The sequence below is a fragment of the Onychostruthus taczanowskii genome, unplaced genomic scaffold (genome assembly GCF_017590055.1).
Source record: "Onychostruthus taczanowskii isolate IOZ18803 unplaced genomic scaffold, ASM1759005v1 scaffold230, whole genome shotgun sequence".
In the NCBI taxonomy this organism is placed as follows: domain Eukaryota; kingdom Metazoa; phylum Chordata; class Aves; order Passeriformes; family Passeridae; genus Onychostruthus; species Onychostruthus taczanowskii.
Window position 1 is genome coordinate 17,574 of NW_024499574.1, and position 25,318 is coordinate 42,891.

A 25,318-nucleotide genomic window follows, 5' to 3' on the forward strand; every position below is an offset into this window, starting at 1 on the left:
CTTTCCTGAAACATCCCATTCAATCTTGGAATGAAGTTGTGATCCATCTACTTTTCAGGATGTGTCCTGATTAGTTTACAAGTCTGGTAAAAATTATCCATACATACACATTCAAAGCATTTCTAGGTAGCGTGTGTGGGACAATCCATGTGTTGTGGCAATACCAATGTACTGTTTTGCCAAAGAATGTAGTAAAATTTCATTTAATCAAGAGGAAATGAGAATACCTGTTTAATAGATACTGGTGAAGGAAACCACATTAATGCCAATCATATCCTCCCAGCATATTGACCAAAGGCTTTTTTTGTCTTCTCAAGTGTCATTTTAAAAGTGAATACTTCAGCCAAAGTTTTATTACTTGCTTTAATTTTAATTGCACTGTGTTCAAAATCATCATAACCATTTTATAATCAAAAAAGGCAATAAATTCCTTGCCCAGGTAAATTTTAAAACTTAGATAGTGTTCATAGAGAAAAGAGAAGTAAAATTTACATCATTACATAAAGCTTAGCAGCTGTTAGATGCTGTAATTATGAAGGTGGTCGAGTTCAGATACAGTTAAGACAGATAAATAAACTGAATATTGTCATGAACAAATTTGTCCAGATAGTTTACAAAGATCTCTTCACTGTGAGATCTCAATTGTGGCTAACAAAAGACTTTTTTGTTGCTTTCATTAAGTCAAATCTCAATCAATTTATGCGAGAAGTATTTGCAAAATGGATTCTGATGTTAAGGTGAAGTGACACACTGCAAGGAAAGAAAGGTCGGTAGGGACCTTTTTGTCAGTATTCAAGGACTTTCTTACTGTATTTAGAGCTGTTTGGTAAATATAGAAATATATAGCTATCAGTAACCTGAATGCTAAAAAGAACTGGGAGTAAGTAACTGGTTTCAGCCATATAAGAAATCTATTGTGATAGTAAAGTATTAAATTATGCAAGCACTACAGAAATAGGGAAAAATCAGGTTGATAGGAGCTCTGAACAACTGAACAGATATCAAATTATCTTCAGACTAGTGAACCAAGATATATTCTCCTCAGAGACTTGCAGGCTTGGGAGGCAAACAGTCCCATCCTGGTATTCTGGTTGCAAGCACTTTGGAAGCTGACACCAAGCTGGTCCCCACTACCTCTCTCTGCTCACAGCTGCCAATTGAGAAGGTGTCAAATCCCAATGTCTCACTCTCCTACTGTTTTTAATGTCTCAAAGAAGTAATCTGGGTTCTCAGTCCTCAAAGCAGATAAATCTCCCTCCCAAATCTTCCCAATATTCCTCTTTAAATAAGCAAAGACACACAAGCTGGCCATCTTCCAAGAAGCAATGAACAACTGTAAATAAAATAAGCAATTAATGGGGTTTTTTTCTATGCCTCTTAATGGGAAAGAGAAGAAGTCAGATGTGTTCGCCTCTTGAACGGACACTAGGGCGCAGATGAGAGAGCGAGAGCAAGAAGCAAGTCAGCACCTTGGCTTTTTCTCGTGGGAGGAGGAGCACTAGGATCCCTAGCCCACACTATCTAGCAATAGGCAGAAGCCTGCGGGCCCCAAGGCAGCAGCAGGTTGAAACAGGCTAGTGGCAGGGAGAATATCAGACCAAAACAGGCTTGTTGGGTGGTCAGGATAGTGAGGCTGCTGGAGAGAAAAGAAACAGCGAATAGCTGAGAAGAGGCTGAGTGAGATAGAGAATCACATACTTCTGTTCAAAAAGATTTCAGTGGAGCTCCAAGAGACAGAAAGCTAGGTGGGTCACAGGGACACAGAAAGGAAAAAAAAAATATCCTTTTATGAGAAGAAGAGGTGTTAAGAAGGTGGGTGGAGAGTTGCAGAAACACCATTTCCCTCCCTCCCATTTTCTCTAAGTGTGTTTGTCTCTGAGCTTTTCCTCTCACTTCTCCTCCCTACAGCAAACAGCCAAGCTGGGAAGAAGAGATTGCCTCTGAACTCAGCAGAGTGTGTGGGCACAGAAGACTGATAGCAACCAAGTAAACACAGTTCACAACTGTGGTAGCTGCAGGAGCAAAGCCTGCTCGGTGACAAGCATGAGCACTGTTCCACAGGTAAGGAAATGGGTCTGTCTTGTAATCTGCTGAGGGACCTTCGTTGCACACCTTGCTTTTCCTTCCCTTTCATAGCTACACTGCTTATTGTCTTGGGGGACTGAGGTAATTGAGTTTTTGACAGTTTGTATCCAGAAAGGTCTTGTCCGGGTCTCAGAATTAATGATTTGGGATATGGTGTGATGATTTAGGGGTTCTTGCCCTTCCTGTTAGTCACCCTAATGGCTGTTCTGAGAACTGTTTGAAGCACTGACCAACAAGTAATAATAGTAATAGTAAAACTATTAGTAGTAGTAATAATGATAATAACACTAATAATAAAAATAAGAATGGCATATTTTATTCTTTCTCCATTTTTTTCAGCAAGGTATTATAAGAAAATACTTACAAGAAATGTGCAGTTTCCCTCCTACAAATAGTTGTGGATAAACAAGGCATAGTTTTTGGAATGTGAGAATGACATGGTGAGCCTAATTGCTTCCCGTGTAGTGTGGTGTCCTTTTTCTGCTTTGATGTCTTATATAAATAGCTAGCAAAGTCTTAATTGCATATTTACAGACAAATTGCACTGAACTGAACTGTTAGCTCAAGGTTGCTAAAAAAGTACAAAACATTCAAGGGCAACAGAGATAAGTGAAGTGTTCTATGTTACAAAATAATGCAAACACTGAAATGTGCGTGTGTTCTTACATTGAGATCTGTCCAGTGTGACTGTGGCTGTAATGCAAACTGTCACTTATATTTATCTTGTCTGCATTTTCATAGTTGAAGAATTTGCAGAAATGTTTGTTTTGTATATCCATTCCCAAATTTCTGTGTGATGAAGATCAGACTGTAATCATAATTTTAGTTGTTGGCCATGGTTTTGCTTTACAATTTTAGTACTCCAGAACACAATTCAGTAACCTTTCTGTTTCATATTTCATGTGAGTGAGCAGGTACTCTATTTCAAACACAGGCTAAAATATTTCTCAAATGGCATTTAATGGGTTCCATTTATGTGCTTAAATAATTTGCTGACAAAAGATAAATTTAAGAAAGTGAAGTTTTTTGTGATATTGGGGTATTAGTCTGAAAATATGCCATCCATGTGAGTAATGTGATAAACATGATTTGGGTAACAGCCAAAGTCAGTAATTCATGAATAATCTACTGGCTGAAAAACAATACTGCTACATTATCTGGTAAATAGTTATGAAAAATAACTTCAGTTCTCTCTTTCTTTGATCTCTTTTTCTAAAATTTTCATGAAAGCTAGATGTTTCTTTTTCTGTAACAGCACTAAACACTGTGAAAATGCAAGGTGAGAAAGAATTAGGCAGAGTAACTTCAACCTCCCTTCAGAATTCAGGAATAGCTCACAAACAGAAAGAAGGAGATGCTCAAGGAAAATCAAATGCTTTGGCTGATTTAGTTGTATCAAACAGATCTTGCTTTAGTGATAACAATATTTGTCACACTATCCCAAGTCATGCTTGCATTTGAGTCAGATGATACACATAGTACATTAATATAAAGTCATAAATTTTTATAATTTACAGCTATTACAATTAATCTTTTAATGATTTTACAGCCATTTGTTCTCACTTAGCTATAGTGAACCCATTTAAATTTGAGCATTTGCACATGCTTAAAAACATGAAAGAACTAAAACTGTACTGGAAATTGCACTCATCTTTTCACTAATACTGATTATTCTTCTCACCCATAAGTGAGGCCTATAAGGGAAAACTCTGTCAGATGTTGAAGCCTTTTTGTCCTTTTCCACTGGCTTGTTCAAAGCATTTACTTGTATATTTATATGGAGCATGCTAGATGAAGAAACCAGGTCTCAAAACATGCCACAATAAAGCGCTGCTGCTTCCTGTAAGCTATGTAATGTTCCTGTATCCTGTGCCCTGGAAGTGTTGGTGTGCCACCTCTGGGTTCATCTAGTTAAATCCACACCTCTGCCTTGGCCAAGAATCACTGGCTTAGGAAGGGGTCTGCATTTTAGTGCCTGTGAACCACTTAATCCATTGTGGCATAAAAGGAAAATTCATTCTAGATCAAGAATCTGACAGGGATTTTGCTCTGGTCAGGATCTCTGTAAGAGTACTGAAAAAGCAGATGTTTGTCTATGTAGATTTGTTTAAGCTGTTGTCATGAAAAAGACATAAAGGAGAACTAAATATGACTGCCCTCCTCTTTTTTAATCTGTTTATGTCAGTCCACAATTTCTCTCACATCCCACCCCAGTTACAGAGGCAAGATTAGAAAGGCATTTATTATGGAAGGTGAAGTGTTTCAAGAACGATTTTTATGCTTATGGTTCACATAACACAGACCATAATCCAGTCTCTATGTAGAGGTCCACAACCAATTTCCACTCCCCTGTCGTTTGTTTTGTGCTATACTATTATTTTGGGCATGCTTCTCTCAGCCAGGTACTTCTCTAGTTGTTTCACAGTGGGGATTTGAGGGGGTCAGTGCTGTTTCTCTTGGAGATTTTTAAAAATATGATATTTGATGCATTTTGCATTTCAAAATAAACATAATGCATAGGCCTGAAAAAGGCCAATTGTTAACCAAAAATTCAACAGACAGTCTTGAAATACCAGTTTCTTGTTAGTATCTCCACCGTCATGCCATTTATGACTCAAAAGAGAGAAAAAAATGTCTTCTGATAACATGAAACCAAATAATTGCAAAATTGTTACTGTTTCATGGTAGGAATAGCTAGATTTTCTATACTAAAAACAAGAAGTTTATTGCAGCAGAGAAGTCAGGAGAATTGTGAATGTAAATCACTCACTCTTTCCTAAATGGTGAGACATGAAGGCTTGCATGCGAAAGAATAGTTTTCCTATTTCCTTTACCAGCTAAGTTAGTTTTCTTTCACTCAGTTCCCTGCTGTACTCTTGTGACACTTACTCTCTTACTCCAGGAGTAAAACAAGTGTTTTGGTATAGGGACTTATGAAAGGAATTTGGATTTCCTCCTTTGTAGTTTGTACACTGTACTTTGCCAGTATGATCATGTTCTGTATCTAGCAACTTCTAATGCCACTTGTATGTACTTGCTCTCCATTTGGATATTCTGTATCCTTCCTGAAGAAGTCAGGAGAATAGGATTTTAAAGGAGAAAAGCATTAGGCACTCAACTCTTGTTAGTAATTTCCAGGAGTTGAGTAAGCCTTTGAGAGGCTTTTATTCAAGATTGAATACAATTCACGTTTGAAAGATTTTAAAATTATGAGGTCTGTTTTTCTATTGCTTATTTTTGTTTTCCCTTCTATTAATGTTTTTGTGCATAAGTTGTAAATAGTATATTAGTCCAGATGATTGACAGCAGACTCATTCATTTCCTTAATGTTCCCTTAGGTGAAGGGGCATATACTGTGACATACTTAACTCCTGTAAGATTTTGCTCCATTTCTTCTGATTTTTGTCAAGATCCATGTTTCCTGGTTTTGTGGCAAAGACCATAGATACCAAGAGTGGTGACAAATGCAGTTTAGCTGCTGCATGTGAGGGAGCAGCAAAGGCAGAAGAGAGGTGACAATCTGAAACCTGAGAGTCATGACAAGGCAGGCAAGACTTTTTTTGAAGACTTTTTTGAAGCAATGACTTCAAAAGCAAGGGCTGCACCCCTCAGTATGGGCATGAGAGGTGTAAGGTGGGCCTGGTGACAGTGCCCAGGGTCAACCAAGAGTGTAGATTGCCAGGCAAGTCCCTTGTAAGGAGGCAGGTCCAAAGGCAAACCTGCAGAATCAAGTCTGTAGGTGATGATCAGGATCCAGATCAATGGGATGCCTGTCCAGACAAAGGCATGGCTGCCATTGCAGCAGAGCTCAGATGGAGACTGCACAGGAGAGCTGCAGATGGCCAAGTGAAGAAGTGGGCACGGGCACTAAGGCTGCTTCTTGCCTTAGAGAGTTCCAAGGCCTGACAAGGTTTCTCAAACAGATTTCTTTTTTTCAAAGAATCAGGATAGAACAGGGAGCTAAACTTGAGTCTGTGGGGACAGTACAGGCCAGGCCCTGACAGTGACATGTAGGACTCTCCCAGTAGCACTTCCATCAGCTTTCACAGCTGTGAGATTTTCTCCTTGTTTGCTACAGCTGAAGTTTTCCATTATCTTCTGGCTTTCCCCCCCACTTCTGCTTCCCTTTTCTCCCTGTATACTCCAGTCATTTCACTTTTCATTTTTTTTCAGTTCTTTCCCTTTCTTTATATATTGCCAGCATGCATTCCGGTGTCTGTTCTTTCATAAACTGCTATTCTCCAAACTTATGTACATCAAAGTATGCAGAAGGAGAGAAAATGTCATATCATCTAACTATATCCAGGTAGATGTTAGGGGTGTATCTTATGATGGTCCTCTAGCTTCCTTTGCAGCCAACAGAGAAAAGGACAAATAGCTCTGGAGAATGCTTCAGCTCATCCTAAAACAGATATCTAAAACAGAAGGTGTACTCCTTAGGTCCCTAGCCTGTTCCACAGACAAAAACCACAGACCTAGATTATGAAGAAAACTAAATTTAAGTGACATAAAACCTGTCTATCTCTATGTAAGATCTTCTCAGCGATTTACAGCTTACTCCAGTTTGTAGAATAGAACAAATCTTTTCTCTCACTTGAATTGGACTAGAGGGCTTTGGACGTAGTACTTTATTTCTTGAGGAGAGATCTGAAATTAGTGCTCAGATTGCCAGACCCTGTCAGAATAAAGAACCACCAGTCCTAGCCATCCTATTATTAGCTTTATAGACTCAAAAAGGCTTTGGTATCTTCAGGAAGTATATGCAAGGTGATTCCATAAACTAGAATGAACCATGGAGGGACAAGTCTCCTCATAGCAAGCTGGATTTTCAGTGAGTAATTCATAACACTGTGCAACAGTTATAGCTTGAAAAAAACAAGTGAATGAAGAAAGTGAGAAAGCCCATGGGAGTACAGTCATGTAGATGACTTGGATGACTATTGGTGTTTTGGCACTAGTCCTGTGAATGATTTTCTAGTAGATTAGGTGGGAGATGGAGTATGTTATTAGTGCTAATCTTAATATGGATTTTTCTTTCTTGATTTTTTTCTGTCTCTTCAGACCTGTGACCAGGAGCTGGGAACAGGTGCAAAGAAAGAACGATGCCTTCAGGGGAAAAGCCTACTTCTGTGTGCGGTTCTTCTCAGTACTCTCCTTGGCTTTACACTGCTTATCACCTACCTCGTGATGACTTGTGCTCTAGGTATAATATGAGATATCCTTTTCCATTCTTCCTCATACACACCATTTTTAAGATCCTTTTCTCTCTTGCCTGCCTCCACTGTGTTTTAAGCTCAACATCAGTATTAAGAACCAGACTTTCAGAATTTCCAGGAATCATAGCACCTTTTGTCAAAAAGGTACATTTTTCTACTTCTTCCTTGAGTCACAGTGGGGAGAGATCATCCCCATCTGTCCTCCTCTGCCTGCTATTTAATATGCTTGAGCCCAGTTTTGAGGGAGAACAGCATTATATTGTATTGCACCTCATTAATGTGTTCTGCTCTCTCTGTAGTCAAGAAACTGAACTGAATCTGAGACTTGGAGCTCCTCTTTTGCCTTTCTATCTCGGACTTAAGTCTAGTCCTGGTTTTCTAGCACAGATCAGTGCAGTCAAAGAGTAAAAGCAAAAGTCAGAGTTTCTTGCTAATAGAGAAGCTGTGACTACAGTCCAGAAACATTAATTCACCTTCCAAATTGCTAAAGAACTATCTGCAGAATGGTTCATGTGAATATCTCTGCATATAGAAAGCTCAAAACAGTAGGTGCATTTATATTGATGGATACAGACATTCCCTGCTCCAAAATAAGCACTGCTGAATCTTTACCTAGCTTTTTTCTTTAGCTCTTGTTATATGTTAGAGACTGCAGAAACCAAGGAAAATGTTCGATTTAGTCCATTTCCACTCTGCCTTCTCCCATGTCAACTTTGAAACCATAGTATGAGAAGTCTTACCTTGATTTACAGGTGGATTATTTCAGTAAATAATTGATCTGATCTGATGTTGATATAAGATACTGAACTAAAATGACAATGCATACCCAGCAATTTGAAGCAGTTTAGAAAAAGAAAATTATAGATCAAAGCAAGATTTTCTAGAAATATCCTTATCCTCTTTTCACATATATCATGCTGAAAAAATGTTTCCCAAACTTGAAAAAACCCATGTTTTAATCTTATTCCTTTCTCTGTGCTATGTCCTTCTCTTGCATCATGTATTGACACCATCAGTAGTTTCTTGTTTATCATGTGGCCAAATTTGGCTGATTGGGAGGAAAGGCATTGAGAAGGCAGAATAATCCAACCTCTGGCTGCCTAGATAGTACAAACAGAGGACAATCTTCCTGGGATATGAAAGGAATATCTTCCTCAACATTCAGCAATACCTTACAAAGAATTCAACACTGCATGCAAAGGAGTTTATACCAAAATAAGTCTTTTGGGGTAAATGTCCCCTAAAAGATTTGTGTTTGGAGTTGTTCTCACTCTTCACTGTTAGTTCTCTCTCATATATTTCCTCTTCAGGACCCTGTGATGCTGAGTCAGATCCTGCTCTGTTGGAAACACTTCTGAATTCTAGGAATGACACTGTTAACCCCTGTGAGAACTTCTACAAATATGCCTGTGGCAGATGGGAAGGCAAACAGTCAAGCAGAACCCGAGAAGAATCACTAAACGTATTTGATGTGTTGTTGGAAGAAAACCTGTTGATCCTGAAAAGGCTTTTAGGTAGGGTCAGATGATTGGTGTGTTACCTTCGGCATCTGCCTCGGTCAGATCTGACAGTAGTAGTGACTGAGCACAATCATTCCTAACAGGGACTGAGTCCCCTCTCTTCGTTCTTCTATCATTACAGGTACAGATTTATTTTTTGAGCATGGCATGTTACATTAGCTGCATTTTAAACATTTTAGTTCCTCTTGCCAAGTGTGACAGATGAAAGTCACACTTTAAATTCTGACAGCAACTCAAACCATTTCCTGTTACCTTGTCAAAGTAGGCCATTGTTGCTGTGCTAGTCTGAATATGCACTCTGGTGATATGTGCTGTCTCCATGGGGGACTGAAGTCTAGATATGCACCAACTTCCTGTTATGCTCCTGTTTCCATGCAAAAAACCTCACATATTTGGCCTCAGGAAGAATCATGGTGCTAGGAGGTCTCTTGCTTTGGGTCACTGTGGGAAAAGTGGATGTATTTGTTGAAATGCTCTGGATCAAAGTACAGTATTTTCTTAAAACTGTTCTCTGCTCTAATGCAGTCCCAACTTCTTTTTTAATTGCTTTTTAAAATTTTAAATCTACTTTTTTCTTCAGAAAGTCCACAGTCTGGGATAAGAGGCTCAGCCAAGGAGAAAGCAATACAATTTTATCGTTCCTGCATGGATACTGAACGAATAGAATCCCAAGGAGCTCGGCCATTGAAGGACCTCCTAAATGAGGTAAATATTTGTGCTGTTTCCTCTCCCTTAGGAAGAGAATTCTTGCAGGGAAAAGGAAAGTGGGCAGGTGTGGTCATATAGTTCTACATGATGTAACTTTCGTAGAATCTGACCCTAGTCATGGTTCACAGCACATCTTCCAAGTGGTAAATCTTCTATCTTTAAATGCTGCTTCAAGAACTGATTTTCTGACATCAGGTACCTGAATCTCTCCTCATAACCTTATATATTACTTAAGGATGGGGGAAAATCAAGCCTACAAGAGGCATTATGTTTAATCTCAGAAGTTTGGTTCTGTAGGATCTGACTCACAGATTGGGGAGCAACTTGCAAATGAATGAAATTTTTGTGTCTAAAACTAGATGATCATTCAGTAGTCAAGGCTTCCAGGAGAGCTTGTTTAAAGGAGAAAATCCTTCTCTTTCCATTCTGGGAGACTCCTCTTTGTGCCAGGGAGGGCTGGACATCTTCCTTCCAGCAAAGAGCATTTATGCACTGTGTCAAAAGAGGGTGCAGAACCTTCCAGCAAAAGGAACAGTGACTACAGGCCCACCTGTGAATCTGCTTGTAAGAGAGGTGGGACCAGTAATCACTGATCCCTGTTTGTCCTCCCAGATAACTTTAGAAAAATGAGACCTATTTCCTGTCTCCTGCTTATCCAGCACTTTTTCCTGCACACCTTACTCTGTTGCTAATTACAATTCATTTTCCATGTGTCATTTTGCAGTTCATTGCTTTGCTTAAGGGAAAGTGTCAGGACATTTTAAAGCCAGTAGGGTATGTAGAACACTTCACAAGTTTCCCCTGGTGCTTTTTTACTCTGCTGCTTCTCAGTTACCACAATGACTGAACTTATAGGTGTAAAAGAAAAAAAAAAAAAAAAAAAAGAAAGTACAGATTCAACCAGTTTTTCTCACTTGCAGCATTTCTGTCTTTCTCTAGGTTGGTGGATGGCAAAACACAGGTGTGGGGGAAACAAAAGATTTTAATGAAACTCTTCAGATTCTCATGAGCAGATACAGCACCTTTCCATTTTTTAGAGTCCATGTGGGACCTACTCCTTTTGACCCCAAGACCAATATTATTCAGGTGAGTGTGCTAAAGAAAGAGCATTTTCAAGGAAGCACTGTGAGTAAAAAGTCAGACCAAGACTTGCTCAAGTTAAGCCTGTGTCCTTCTCTGAAGAACTGAGCAAACATTTTCCAAAAGTAAAAGCAAGTTAGTAGCATTTCAAATTCCATGATACAGAAATTACCAAAATATCCTCCCATTTACATTTCTGAAAATAAAAAGTTTTTCCTTTACTCCTTTTTGCAGATTGACCATCCTGAGTTTGATATTCCACTTGAGAGTGAATTCAAAGAGAAAAATTATCTTGAGGTAACATATCAGAGGCTGAAGAAAGGTAAAAATAGCTATTTGATGCAGGGATGTCCTTGAATTGCCTCCTGATTCAGAGTGGTCTGTTTCCATGGGTTACGGTCAGTGACCTCTGAAAATGCCTCCAGAAAGAATTCTTTATGAAACTCAACTTTTCCAGAGGATAGATTGTAAAATGTAACCCATTTTAGCTGCCAGGACTAAAATTTCTAGTTTAGAATGTTATAATTACAATTCTAATTTCTATTTGCTAAGTAGTCTGAACCTGGGCTTCCTTTTAGTTTTTGCCTTGAACGAATGCTTTTTAAAAAATTGGTTTTGTCCAAAATAAGGCTTTATAACAAAATTTGTGTATTGCAGGGAGGGATAGCTAGCATTTTTCAGCTTATTTTAAAGTGTTTGAATATATGTTGGGGGAACAAGTTCTTTGACCTTGGGACATTGTAACAAAATGAACTTTGTAATTTCTGAACTTCGTAAAAACTGAGTTATGTCAGTTTCTCAATCTGAGCCTTTCAGAAAAATCCTCAAAAAACTCCTGAGCTATCACAAGCATTCCTCTGAAACCTCATGAAAATAGAAACAAGAAGTTGACATATTCTCTCCATTAAAATACTGTGTCATTATATCACTGATTTTCTCTCTTCTGACTCCAGAGATGGCAGGTCTACATCTCTAAAATTATTCTAGTATTTGAAGTAATTGTGGGCTGTGAGGAAAATAATCTTTTGGGGATTCAGTGTTGTTCACTGAGAGAGGAGCTGTACTTGGCAAAGCATATTCCACATGAATAATTACAGAAGGATGTTACAGCAAGAAGGCAGTTTTAGGGATGGGGTGTGTCTGCAGTAGTTTTGAAAGACTGAAGTTTATATGGTCAAGATAGATGGGTGGATGGAGGGGGGTATAGAGTGACTAATTTTTGGTCATGTATCTTCCATTGAAGCTATGCTCTGTTTTGCAGGTTCTCCGTGTGTATCTTTCGTATTTGAAGAAATTGGGGGTCCTACTTGGAAGGTCAGAGGATGGTTCCCCTGACTCCTTTTCCCTGACCTTGTCCTTCATTTCTAACCTCCAGCGATTTGTCACTCCACTGCAGAAAAGACAGCAGAGGGGGATGCTGTTCTTTCACACTACCATTAGGGAGCTACAGGTATCTGTGCCTTAAAGCTTGAGCAACAGAGTTACATGTGGCATTCATGACTTCATTCTGAAGATCCAGATCAAAAGAGATATGAGATGCTGTGTTTAAATGCCATTGTCTTGCAAATTACACTTGGAGCCTGTTGAGCTTTAAATAACCAAGTAACTTATGGTCTTTTACTGACAGAGTTTTTTCAAGCCCACAACTCTCTCCCCTCCCCAGTGTTAATTCCCTTTTAAAAAGTCAGTTCTCCTCTTCAAGATGCACATTATAAAATCAATTTAACTTGTGGAAAGTACCTCTTAACATTATTCGGAAGACTATCCTGGTTTCCCTATTATTTCTTGTGAGCCAGTTTAGATTAATAGTTCAGCATGTAAGCTTTGTTTTACTTGCAGGAAAAGGCACCTGCTATTGACTGGCTGGCGTGTCTCAAGGCAGTCTTCCATCCTGTGCCAATAAACCTCTCTCAGCCAATTGCAGTGCATGACATGGATTACTTAAGCAACATGTCACAGCTCATCGAGAAATGGCACAAGGGAAGGTAGGAGTCAATATCTATGGTTGCAGTTGTTCATGCCCCAAGAAATATTTTCTTCAAATACCATAAATTTAATAGATTAGAGGCTGCTGAATCCAGTAGCCTAACAATAGCAAAGCTGCTATGGCTTTATATCCACAGGTTTGGCCAGTGCTATGGCTTAGCATATATTCTCAATAGGTTTGTTCATATGCACCATGTATGAACACACATCTAAAATAATACATTTATGTGTGTCACACAGACAGAGAACACAGTGTCTTGACTGGCACCCATCCACCCATAGTACTCATACCAACAAGAACACAGACTGATTCTATTCCTCAGCTCCAGCTGATTTGGATTGGTCTATACTAGGGAAATATGTGTGTGCACACGCATGATGTGGCTCACTCCAATAGCTGGTTTTCGGTATTTAGTCTTTCAAGAAGCTGGCCAAGATCTCCTGGTGTTACCCTTGTCTATATCACATGAAGATATGATCCCCTGAGTCTTGCAGCCCTACTTTGGTTGCTGGTACTCTGGTGTCTTCCTGTTACAAGGACACCTATACTATCAGGTCTCTTCAGTAGTTGCTCCCAACCACTAGTATTCCCAATAGTGAGTTCTCAGACTGCTGCTCTCTTCAGAAGCTAGCTGGATCCAAAGTCCCTGAGTAGTCAACTCAGACTTGTCATCTCTCCAGCATTCAGTTCCATCTTCACACACAGTGAGTAGAATGTTACTTAACAATAGCATTTAATAAGTTAGGAGGACAAACCCTGGTTACCATGTGCAGGGCTCAGTCAGGCAGACACTCTGGCAAGCACAAGTTTACACTCAAACATTCCCTCTTATCAGCTTTCCTCTCCATTTTCCCACATATATTCTCCCAGTCCACTATGATTCTTCCCTTTCCCTGCCTTTGGTCCTTCCCATAAACATGCCATCATAAATCTTACATAATCCCACAGACCTCTCATAATATTCTATATGTTTCACCCAGTCCTAAAAAGTATCCTTCTCCAGCTTCCCATAAAGAATCTTGTGTCCCAGCAGAGAGTTACCCCTTAAGTCTCCACAGTGTTTTGGGGAGTTTCTGTATTCAACTCATGTCAATCATCCCTCTTTGACAGCCCCAGCTGTATTCCGTTTAGAGTGCTTTGTTGTCATTGTTCAGGTTCCTAGGATTTCTCAAGTTACTCCTCTGACACTTACCTTGCTTCTGTGTTTACGGTTACCAGCCTTCAATTTTCTGTCTACAGGGTCCTTCACATTTATATGATTGTTTGTCTGGTTGGGAATCTCTCCCCAGCCCTTGACAGTCAATTCCAAGGTGCGCGCCTGGAGCTGTATAAGATCCTTTATGGAAAAATGGGATCTAGAATGGTGAGTTAGCCTTTTATCAGTTTCTTCAGCCTCCCCAACAGCTGAACACTGTAGCTCATGCCTTCTGAATGTTATCTTGATACCTCCTTAGATGAATGGAGTTTCTTAGATCTGGGGAGAAAAACTACTCTCCCATAGTCATTAAGCGTTTCTTTTTTCTCAAAAGAAATATATTAGTAGATATGACCCTCAGAAGTTTAGAGAGCTGAGTGTACTATATCATGGAGCAGGGAAAAATATATAGATGGTCACTTTTCTTGTATGGCTTTTTGTCTGCTAATATACAAATCTGCATCTTGAGGGAAAGTAAGTAGAGTAAATCATAAGGAAATAAATGTTTTACTAGAAATGTTTACTGTGGTAGCTTAAATAGAACTACATTGCTTATTCACTGCTGCCAATTTAGATAGTCCACAGATCTATATATCATTTTACTGATTTCCTAGTTTTTGTCCTCACTCTCATGTGTCTCTACTCCTTTGTTCCTACAGATCCCAGATGAGCGCTGGAGGAAGTGCTTGACTGATACCAGCTCTTTCTTTGAGCCAATCCTAGGGAAGATGATTGTGCAAGAAATTTTTCCTGAGCAGACCAAGAAATTTGTAGGTATTCATCATCTTAACCCCTAAGCAGAGTTCAGCTTCACCTCTTTCTTTTTTTGACATGCCACCTTAAGACCACATCAAGGCAGCAAAATCATCTGTAGGTTTCCTGCCTTTTGTTCCTCTGCTTATGCACTTCCCCTCCTTTTTTGGGAATATGTCAGAACAAGACATTGGTGTAATTTTAGAATAATCAATGCTAAATACCAGCTATTATCTTTGTCTCAACTGTTAGAAAAGTCATATATGCGGCACCAATAGCTATGACACCCCTACAAATGCATGCAATCTCTGTATACTCCCTGGAATAACAGTGTTAACAGTATTCATCACCGATGTGATTTATCTCAACAAGATTTTCAATTGCAAAGACACTAAGCAATCATATGAAAACATTCTGAGTGGATCCACGGTAAAAAGAACCACCTGCATGCAGTGTGGAAAAACTGGTTTTTTCATCCTGTGGTGATCAGAGTTCCTTTTATTTTTTTGAGGAAAGTTAGTGTAGCGCCTGGTTTAGCAGAGTTTGAAGTCTATCAGGTGACAAGAGTAAATAGCACCATGAAAAGCTAATAGCAAAACCAAGACTACATGTAGGGAAGCATACATTTTAATGAATAAAGCATAACTTTGAGATGGGTTGACTCAGATTGCCATAATTTTGGAAAGGGAGACACAAGCAAGAAATACTTGTGGATACTGAATTTCCATTTTGCTCAAGAAGAGGGGAAATTATTCAATATTGAATGAAAAGGTGTGTGGGAGAGAATGGTGAGCCCTGTGAGGAAAAACTGGATGCCACATAACTTAAAGCTAAATCACGGTAGAAAATGAAACCTTTTATCACACACACACAAAATGGAATTTTCCCCCAGTTATTCTGTGGTTGAATTGCTAGAACATGGGAAGATAGTAGCTAAGAGTGAGCAATGTTTTTGTGCAGTTGAGACCATGCCTTCTTTTCTCCATGGCAGGCTGAGCAGATGTTCTCTGTGATCCAAGATGCCCTCTGTGACCGCCTGGATCAGGTGGAGTGGATGGATGAACAGACCCGCCAAAACGCTAAAGCCTTGGTAAGTGCAGAAGGCAGAAATTACTGAGGCCTTCCTTTCCCTGAAGCCTCTGGAGAAGGAGTGGAAGAGACCTAGACCTTTATGTATTCCTACCTGCTGCTACAGGCACACAGTCTTAAATCGATATCATATTCACACTAAAAATGAAGGTGGTTTTATTTGTGCCAGCATGCATGGGTACATACACTGATGGGTAGGCATAGAGGGGCTCAGTTGTTGTCTGTCCATGAATGAATTAATTTTATTGAGATATAATTCAATTTTATACATCTAGCAATGTTAAGAGCTAAAAAGCTGAATGGCAGAAGACAATACAAAGAAAAAGAATAGAACAACATTAGACCTCAGGTCGCAGAGTTGAGACAGCAGAGCAGCAGGACAAGATGTCTTCTTGAAACAGAGTAGCTGTCATTTTGAAGGGCTGACTCACAGATCATGCTTACATTGGTTAGAAATAGCCTTTAAAAGGACTTGCAGAATGTGAAGCCTCCTATTGATTAAGTTTCTTTATGTATGCTTGTTTGTTTTTTTGTTTGTTATTATTTTAGGTATCCAAACTACAAGTGGAGATTGGTTATCCAGCTCACATACTCCAGACTGACAAAGTGAACCTGGAATACCAGAATGTGAGCTATATAATGTAAACATGCCTGCCTCATTATTGGCAGTTTACCTGTATCAACTGCTGTCTTGTCTGCTTACAAAAGAGGCTATGCCCTCTGCAGCACATTTCCTACATTCATTTTTTGGGTACATATGGGACCACAGAACTTTTATCTGTTGCTTCTATATTGTTGCCTATACTGTCTCCTATTTAGAGGTGGCCTGATAAAAGTAATTTTTTACCTGTTTGTATATTCTGTTTTGCCTTCAGATAACACTCCAGTTACATCTTAAATTGAAGGTCTTTAGAAATGGGAGAGAAAAAAATACAAGTATCCCATTAGTTTCTCTTTTTATTAACCCCTTTTTGGTCCATGGGACTTTTCTTTTTCTCATTTTTTCTTCTTCTCAATTATTCAATTAATTCCTCACTTATGCCCTATGACAGTCACATCCCCTGTCTCTTCCCTCAGCTGGAGATAAATGAAGACACTTTTTTCCTCAATGTGGTGGCTTGCTTGAAAGTACTGAGGGAAAATTCCTACCTGAAGCTCCTTCAGCATAACCCACAGAAAAAGTAAGTCAGAGAGTGATCTGAAAAATATAACAAAATCACGTACCTGTGAGCTGAGGTTGGAAGGGACCTGTGGAGATCACCTAGTCCAATCCTCCTGCTCAAAGCAGGATTAGTTAGAGCAGGTCACTCAGAACTGTTTATATCTCTTTTTTACTGTGGAAGAGGAGGAACAGCAGGTGGGAGCCAGTGCGTAGAGTTGGATTCAATACCTCTGAAAGTAGTTTCACCAGTCCTGAATGTTGCTGAAAGTCTGCATCGCTGCATCCTGCTTTAAAGAAACCTTGAACCTGGCAGGCTGTCCTTCATTGAGCCTGAGCCATGTTACCAAAGTACGCACCATTGTGAAGAGAGCACAGAGCTCTGAAAAAAAACTACTTTTTTTTGGCCGTGAACCCTTAATTAAGAGGGATAGCTGTTTCTCCTGGACTTCTTAAAAAAGCCAACAGCAAGGCACTGTGATGACAGGAATGCTGGTGGAGTCACCTCAAAGGCAGGACATAGGATGCTTCAGAAGGGAGGCAGCATTGACAGACGGGCTTAGGGCCTTACACCTCCTGCAAAGTCTTCTATGCATGACTTCACAGGAGGTTACTAATCCTAATTTACTTGACAGGGAAATTGTGAGGGAGAATGTCTATGAAAACTAAGCTATTAGTTCTGACCATCTGTAAACAATTGAAGATTTATTTCAAACACCTGTAATTCTAGAGAATGTGAATTTCATAATTTACTCGTGCTGTGTGAACAGTTGAGCTATTTTTGCAAGCTCAGTGAAGGAAAGGATCAAAGTGTGAGATAAGGAGTTAGTACATTTTCTAATTAATTTTTTTTTTTTTTTTTTTTTTTTGCTTCTAGCTGGCATGTGCACCCCTGGAGTGTGCATTCATACTATTCAATAAGCCACCACATGGTGGTCTTTCCGGCTGGAATGTTCCGCAGTCCTTTTTTCCACATGGAGTTTCCCAGGTATGGAGGGGCTTCAGAGGTGCAAGCTGAGTGTAGTTCCTGGGCTGCACCATGCTTCCAGGAGGAATCATAGCAGGCTGTCTGTCCTTAATTTATTTTTCTCACTGCATCCCAGAAAGACACAGGAAAGGGGGGAAGCCCATCTTTTTTTAAGTCAGATGGATACTGCTTGATGCATTCTGAGAGAGAGTGATCTTTGACTCTGCTGAAGCAAAATCAGAATCTAGGTGAAACTGAACTAACACAAAGATATTACTCCAGAGCAAAGAGGCAGAAGTCACATGTAGGTTAACTGCAAAGAAGACATTCCACCTTTGCCTCTCATTTTCTAAATTCCAAGGATTCCTGAAATCTAACCCAGAGAAAATAGGAGCCTCACAGAGCAACTTCTTGTCAGAAGTCTTTTTCAAATGTATCACAGTTCTTCTATATATATATATATTTTTTAAGAAACCCTTTTTACTAAGGAAATAGATTTTTAACTCTGAGTCTTCTGCAATAACAACCCTTCTCTAGACCATACTCCTCTGGTTCTGTTCTTTCATCGTATGGAACAGATCTCTTAAGCAATTTTTTTTCTGATAATAAAAGCACTCCAAACAGTTGACTGTAAACATATAATTCTATGTCCTTTTTGTCTATAGTGGATAGATACTTGTCCTAATACCATTGTACTGAAAAATAAGCTCACATTGTGGCAAGAGGATGAAGTTTCAATGAAACATGCTTCAGTTAAAATGAATTATTTTCTCAATTATGATCTTCTAGTGCTTGCAGTATTTAATTAATTTATTATAGTATGAAGAAAAGGACATCTCAAAAGAATAGTAGAAAAGAAATTTTTTTACCAGTGGTATGGGCTTTCACTATATTCTTTCTCTGTGAAAATGTGTCTATGCCTTCTTGTTCCTTTTGCATCAGTGTTAGTAAAGTACATTTTTTTCACTGTCACCTCAGTTGAGTAGACTGATAAGTAAAACTTGATCAGCTTTTGGTAAGTTGGTACAATAGCATTTTCTCAGATGATGCTCCAGAGTTTAAACTTTACTGTCAAAAGCCAATTCAGGTGACTGTGAGGATAATTTTTAAAATAAGAACTCAGCAAAGCAGTACAATTGTTATAAAATCATGAAAAGGTTTGGGTTAGAAGGAACCTTTAAAGATTGTCCAGTTCCACCCCCCTTCCACGGGCAGGGACACTTTCCACTAGACCAGGTTGCTCAGAGCTCCATCCAGCCTGGCCCTGAACACTTCCAAGGGTGGGGTATCCACAGCTTCTCTGGGTAAAATTTACAAATTAGTAGCTATAGAGCTCTTACTGAGTTCCCAGTGATGGAATAATGATCTAGTACAAAAATTTCATGCTTCAGCAGTGTTAATCAGTGCATGGGAAGAAAGAATGAGCCCATAATTTCATATAACGGGAATGTATTTTGAGTGTTATCTTCCTTGTGAGAGTACTTGTAAATTCATTGCACAGAACCATAGAAATTCCATTTGGAAAGAAGTACTGAAGGCTTCTAGGACAGCCTCTTGCTTGCATGTTGCCAATGCTAGACCAGAGTATTGCCGTCAAAACATCATGATTTTAATCTACCTTGCCAATTTGATGCATCCTTTCTCACTAGACAAAAGTTGCAAGATTACTTCTCCAAACATCCTGCTTTTGTATAGTTACCATTGTAGTTGGTGTTTGTGCAGCAGTTCAGGCAGTAGAGGTTCAATAAAGACACATACGGACATCAACAATACCTGTCATTACAGCTAATAAAGGCAGAATCTCATTCATAGACTCTTCATTGTTATGATGGCTTAATAGCAACAAATACTTTAAAATAAGCCCATAGTACAATTTGAAGCATAGCTAGGTTAATTTGCACTTGTATTTGCACTTTTACATGTCTAAGTGACTATGTATTTGCACTTGTACATGCCTGAGTGACAATACATAGAAAGTGTTTCTGTGTGGTCCAAGAGTAGAATGCTCCTGTGGAGCACATAGTTGTGCTCAGTATAAAGAATGCTCCTTTGCCCTATTTTTCTTTCCAAAAGCACTCTTTTCATCTTTATTTTTCAGCGCTGTGAATTTTGGAGCCATTGGGGTCTTCATGGCACATGAAATTCTTCACTCATTCTATGGTTATGGTGGGTACTGGCTGTGGTGTCTCCATTTACTCTTCTAGAGCCCCTAGAAGAGTACTTGGTACTCCCTTAGAGGATCTGAAATCCTAGTCCTTACATCAATATATACATATATTATTAAGGTAGATGAATTTAAGCAAAACATTTTTCAGTCCATGCTGGCTACTAGGTGCCAGCAGTGACTAGGATGAGGAATATAGGTAAATGCCATAAATAGCTTTACTTCTAGGACTTTTTCCCCCACAGTGTTGCCTGAGGGCTGTCCTACATGCAACAGGAGTGCACTACAAAGCTCTATAGACTGTTTGGTTGAGCAATATGAAAGCTACAGCTTTAATGTCAATGGCACTTTCACACTGTTGGAGAATACAGCTGACACTGGAGGGCTCGCCGTCGCCTACCAGGTATTGTGATTTACCCACTTCTGCAACCTCACAGTCTCACTACATAACACACAAGATTACCCTGCTGCTTCTCTCTCCCATGTCCCCCTCCAGTTCCAGATTTCTTGCACACCTGTGCCAGTGGAGCACGAGCCCAGCATGTCCTCTGTTAGTCCAGAGAGAGGTTCCTCACAAAGCTTTGCTCATAGACTCAATATGTCCATGTAAGACAACTTGTCCCCTTCACCACCTTTACTTCCCTGTTTATATCATACATACAAAAGCATGCTATTGTATATATGCTTATGTTATACTTGAGGAAATAAGCTGAGACATGAAATGGAATTTTGTGCGATGGTAAAATGACTCCATAACAATGTTTTCAGCAGTACTTCAGGAGTTTAACTGCTGAGGGTGGTGTGAGATCCCTAGGTCTAAAATAGTACTTGTTACATTCTTTCAGGAAGAACATTGGGAAGTAGAAAGTCTTTAATTTGTAGTCAAATATTTGTGATTTTTTAAAAATAATTTTCATTGTTTCATAGTATAATTACCACATCCTATGACAATGTGTATATCAATATCTGTGAAGTAGCATCTGAAATGGTAAGGAAAGTAATTATGTTGTGTTCTCCCACTTTAGATTTATTAAGGGCATGGCCAGCAGCAGAGAGCCTCAGAATGAGGAGAGAGATACAAACTTGCCGATTTATTAAATATATATTAGATTGATAGATTTCATTGACAGAAGACATGAGCTTGTGATACGGTCTAAGGAAGATTTATAATTATCCATTTTATCTCTCCACAGGCCTATAAGAATTGGCTGAAAAAGCACAAAGAAGAGGGTTTACCTAAGATTGGACTATCACATGATCAACTTTTCTACCTCAGTTTTGCTCATGTAATGAATTGTAATCATGTGTCTTTTTCACTCTCCATTTCTTCCACACCCTTACAGTTTGTCTTTCTCAATATTCAATCACTTTCCCCCCTCTTCACAGAACTGAGAATGACCAATGATTCTGTGAGATCCAGAACCTTATTTAGAAGCTAAAAAACATATTTACAGCTCCTAACCTGTTATGGATCTCAAAGCTAACAAAAGGCATGTCTGCAAATATGTCTTTTACAAAGCACTGAAATCCACCAAAATTAAGTTGTAGCAGACCATTGTGTCAGGGAAAGCAGGCTTCATTGCCAGGCTCTGAGTACTTTTTTGCTGTTGTGAGCAATCTTTCACAGGGAAAGTGAAATCTAAGTGTAAAAGTCATGCATCTGTCCCTCCCTTCCTTCCTTCACTTCTCTATCATAGTGCATAGCTGGATGTCTTGTTGACTGATTGTGAAAAAAAGTGTTTCAAATGTTATTTAGAGACAAAGAACTAGAAATACATGCACCCATAATTTGCTGTTTCTATGGGTAGCTGCAGTAAATTGTGCAGATATGCATAGCTGTGCTGCCAAGTTCCTCATGATAGATGATGGGATTTCTGTGCTCAAAAAATCACATGCTTATAAGTCACTGTAATTGTGCAAAGGGAGAAGTTTTGTGTGTTTATTAAGTCAGAGCGGTGCGTGAAAAAAAACAGCTTATTGGGGTCTTGGTGGCAAGGTTTGCATTTTAGAGGCTAAATGGCAGCTACATCATTTGTCGATAAAAAAGGACTGAAATCATGAGAATGAAGACTTGGATTGCCAGTTTAACACCAGTGAAGTCATATAATCCTTCCCAAGTCTCTAGAGTAGTAATGGGATTTTGTGCAAGTGCTCTCCTTTGTTGATGAGCACTCATTGATTTCACTTAAGAAGCTGAATCTAGGCACTGAGACATCTTTACCACTTTTTTTAGATAGAGCCCAAGGCTGCATGAGCATAGCCAGGATGGCCTAAATTTTCTGTGTTCTGGACTATGCAGTATAGAACAAGGGCAGGTGACTTATCAGAGAGTGGAATGGGGACAGAGAAGTTTAAGGAAAGGGAAAACAATCCAAAGAAAATCTTGTTGTCAGCCACGTATGCACATTTCCTTGTTTTCTCCAGTGCCCTCTGACATGTGCAGAGAGAGGCATGAGGAGCCTAAGTCTTGTTCACATGAGGACTTTCAGCCAAACTGACTTTTCTGTTTTGCTTCCCTTCAGGCAATGTGTGGACACCAGGATCCAGAGAAGCTCCAGTCTTCCCTGAACACAGATCCACACAGTCCCTTGCCACTTCGTGTCTCTGGGCCCGTCAGCAATAGCCAGGACTTTTCCAAGAGCTTTCAGTGTCCCAGTGGATCCCCAATGAACCCAGACAAGAAATGCCACATCTGGTAGTGCGCATGGAAGAGGAGGAAGATAGATGTGATCCCAGAGAGAGGAAGCCATGACACATGAAAATATGACCATTTCTCAGGGCCTCTAGGGTGACAGGGTGCTCTTATTCACTCCTTTTCCTTCCTTTTCTTGTTATCCTTTCCTCAGCAGTTGATGGCAGGGAAATTCTTAAACTGATCTCATAAGGAAGGAATCTCCTCCAAGGCTCTCAGTGCTCTGTCCCAGATGTGTGACAAATCTCAGGGCAACATGGTGACTGGCCAGTTCCCAGTAGGCAGCAGCTTGTGAGGAGTTGTAAACAGAAAGACTGTTACATTATTAGTCCCTCTGTTTAGTGCATTTACCTGTCTGCTCCAGCAGCCTCACAGTCCTGTAGAAAGGGCAAGTCAATAAACAGGAGCTGTAAGACTTTTTCATATCTTAAAATAGCTCTTGGGGAAATGCTATGGGTTACTGTGCAAACCACGTGTAACTTACAGGAGAGGGAAGAATCCTTTTATTTTGCTAATAAATGGAGACAGATGCTAGGAAAGACAGTGGCGACAGCTTGTAGGCTGAAAGGTGACTTAATAATGAAGTTTACTGAGGCCTTTTCTGCTCTGTTTTTGTTTCATCAGCAAAACTCAAACATAAGGAGAAAGAGGAAAGCTCCCCCTTTAATGGGAGGGTAATTGGACAGCTGAGAACAGATTCTCTTTCTTTTCCAACAAGATCCTCTTTTTTTAAGTGTCTAGGGTTGAGGATATGGTAGAGGATGCAGTATGGGAGAGTCAAAAAGGTTTCTAGAAGTTTCTGATGGTTGAACAACTAGAATTCCAAGAGCTTCTCTGCTTCCTGAACCTGGTCCTCTCCCTACATTTGTAAATATTTACCATCCAAGCAGACACATGGAGCTGTTGCAGGATTTTACTTTCTACTTGAAATTGAATTTTAGGTATTAATTTGCTTTAGAGCAAAAACAGAGTAAGAAACAACATGATTTGGAGTAGCAGAAGTGCCTAAACTACATTCTTAACAGCAATGTAATAATTACATCTATTTCAGGGTCTCATAATTAGGAAATTTATACCAATGTTCTAAACTTTACTGATGTTAATAAGTATACAAAATACTTATACCTTTTGCGTACTCTTCAAACTGTTCTTGTTTATGGGAACATTTTTATTTTACTTATTATATTGGCTGCCTGCGGATTGTTTGTGGAATAGATGATGGCAAGTGGAAACATCCCATATCAATGTAAGCATTTTAAAAATAACTGTGTTAATCCTATTCAAGTACTGACAAATACAGCAAAATGTTTCCCAAGAATGGACTGTTCAGAGATTTTTTTTCATTAATTAACAAAAATAGTAATAAAGTGTTTGCTTCTGAAAAAAAAAAAAAATTACTTTGACTGCAAACGCTTTATCATCAGGCCTGTATCTTTTTTCTGTATTTGTACTGTTCACAACTTGTCTGATGCTCTTAGCTGGACTTCACAAAATAAAAAACTACTTCAAAAATAAAACTACTTCAAAATAATTTTATTTATTTACCATCATAAAAATAATGAAATTAAGCTTGTTCTTATCATTACCATTTAAACAGTGTATACTCTTCCTTCCCTTCACTCATTCAATTGTTTTCTCCTAGCAGCATGTCCAGACAGGTTTTTTTAAGATGCTAATAGCAAATAACATTGCATAACACTAAGTGTATAATATAGACATTATTTCAGTGTTCTGAGTCTACTTGGCTTTTGTGGTTATTGTGTTTAAAAAAAGCAAAAGGTACTGACAATATGCATTTCGAGAAGTAGAACTTTTCTTGTACCTATCTTGTTAAGTGTATGGGTAGGTACAGTTTCCTGGAATATGCTTTATTTTTTTGTTGTTGTTGTTGTTCTTTCAATATATGTTGAATTTAATAATATTCTGTTTAAAAGACAGGGTTATTGGTGAAATTGGTGAGTGGAATTAATTCTTATTATTAGCTATGATGTTTTTACACAAAGAACATACTGGAAATGCAAGAAGTGAAGGCTGGCTTAGGAAAAATTACTGAGAATTTATTGTGTTTCTCAAGAAACAAGAAAGAAGGAAGGAAAAAAACACTTTCAGAATGTGCACAAGGTCCTTGCCCTTGTCTTCAGTGTTCTAATTCAGTTCCCTGGGATATGGTTGGTGAAGAAAAGCTGTATTCTCCAGAAGGTGATAATGAAACACAGGTAGATGTTCAAATTGTCATCGTTCTTGATCACAGAAATTATTTCAAGCTCTAGGTCATGCATAAAGAAACCCAAAAAACAATCCTGAGGAGAAGACCCAGATCCAAGAGCAGATCCTTCACCGCTGAATTGCCCAGGGTCTCTGAGACCTCATTCTCCACCATATCGATAACCTCCATTCCTTCCCCTGTTGATGAGGCCACAAATGACTCCTCCATTTCCTCCCAGCCTGTAAATGAGGGAAAAAGGGAACAACATCAGCTTTCTTCTTGTTCACTTCTTTCATACTTGAAGCCTTTTTACCTCTGCGTCCCTCCTGTTTTATTCTCTCTGCTTTCTAAACTTTCAAATTCACTGCATGTCCATTTGCTCCTTCATCCCAAGCAGCTTTTCATTCATACCTCTTTCCTCTCTCTGGTTCTTTTCTCCTTTTCTTGTTTCTGTGTTTCTGATTTTGACATATTTTCTTTTAGTAATTGCTTTTCCC

The 25,318-nt window shown here is 39.1% G+C and overlaps 1 protein-coding gene across 7 annotated transcripts; it reads left to right on the forward strand.

The window, feature by feature from the left end:
- The first annotated feature begins 1,338 nt into the window (after nucleotides 1–1,338).
- On the forward strand, nucleotides 1,339–24,132 carry KEL (Kell metallo-endopeptidase (Kell blood group)). Of its 7 annotated transcripts, XM_041405529.1 has the most exons (20): nucleotides 1,340–1,812; nucleotides 1,909–2,061; nucleotides 2,425–2,525; nucleotides 7,147–7,288; nucleotides 8,612–8,815; nucleotides 9,402–9,526; nucleotides 10,469–10,615; nucleotides 10,844–10,906; nucleotides 11,871–12,059; nucleotides 12,449–12,594; nucleotides 13,836–13,959; nucleotides 14,451–14,561; nucleotides 15,536–15,634; nucleotides 16,183–16,274; nucleotides 16,686–16,814; nucleotides 17,670–17,780; nucleotides 19,858–19,925; nucleotides 20,169–20,326; nucleotides 21,117–21,209; nucleotides 22,446–24,132. In XM_041405529.1, the coding sequence occupies exons 3-20, from the start codon at nucleotides 2,523–2,525 to the stop codon at nucleotides 22,620–22,622; spliced, it is 2,181 nt and encodes a 726-aa protein (XP_041261463.1). In that variant the 5' UTR covers nucleotides 1,340–1,812; nucleotides 1,909–2,061; nucleotides 2,425–2,522; the 3' UTR covers nucleotides 22,623–24,132. The 7 variants fall into 7 exon arrangements, with proteins under 7 accessions (XP_041261466.1, XP_041261467.1, XP_041261463.1 ...); XM_041405528.1 differs by lacking the exon at nucleotides 2,425–2,525 and having other exon boundaries at nucleotides 1,340–1,745; XM_041405527.1 differs by lacking the exon at nucleotides 2,425–2,525 and having other exon boundaries at nucleotides 1,341–1,812.
- Nucleotides 24,133–25,318: the final 1,186 nt, after the last annotated feature.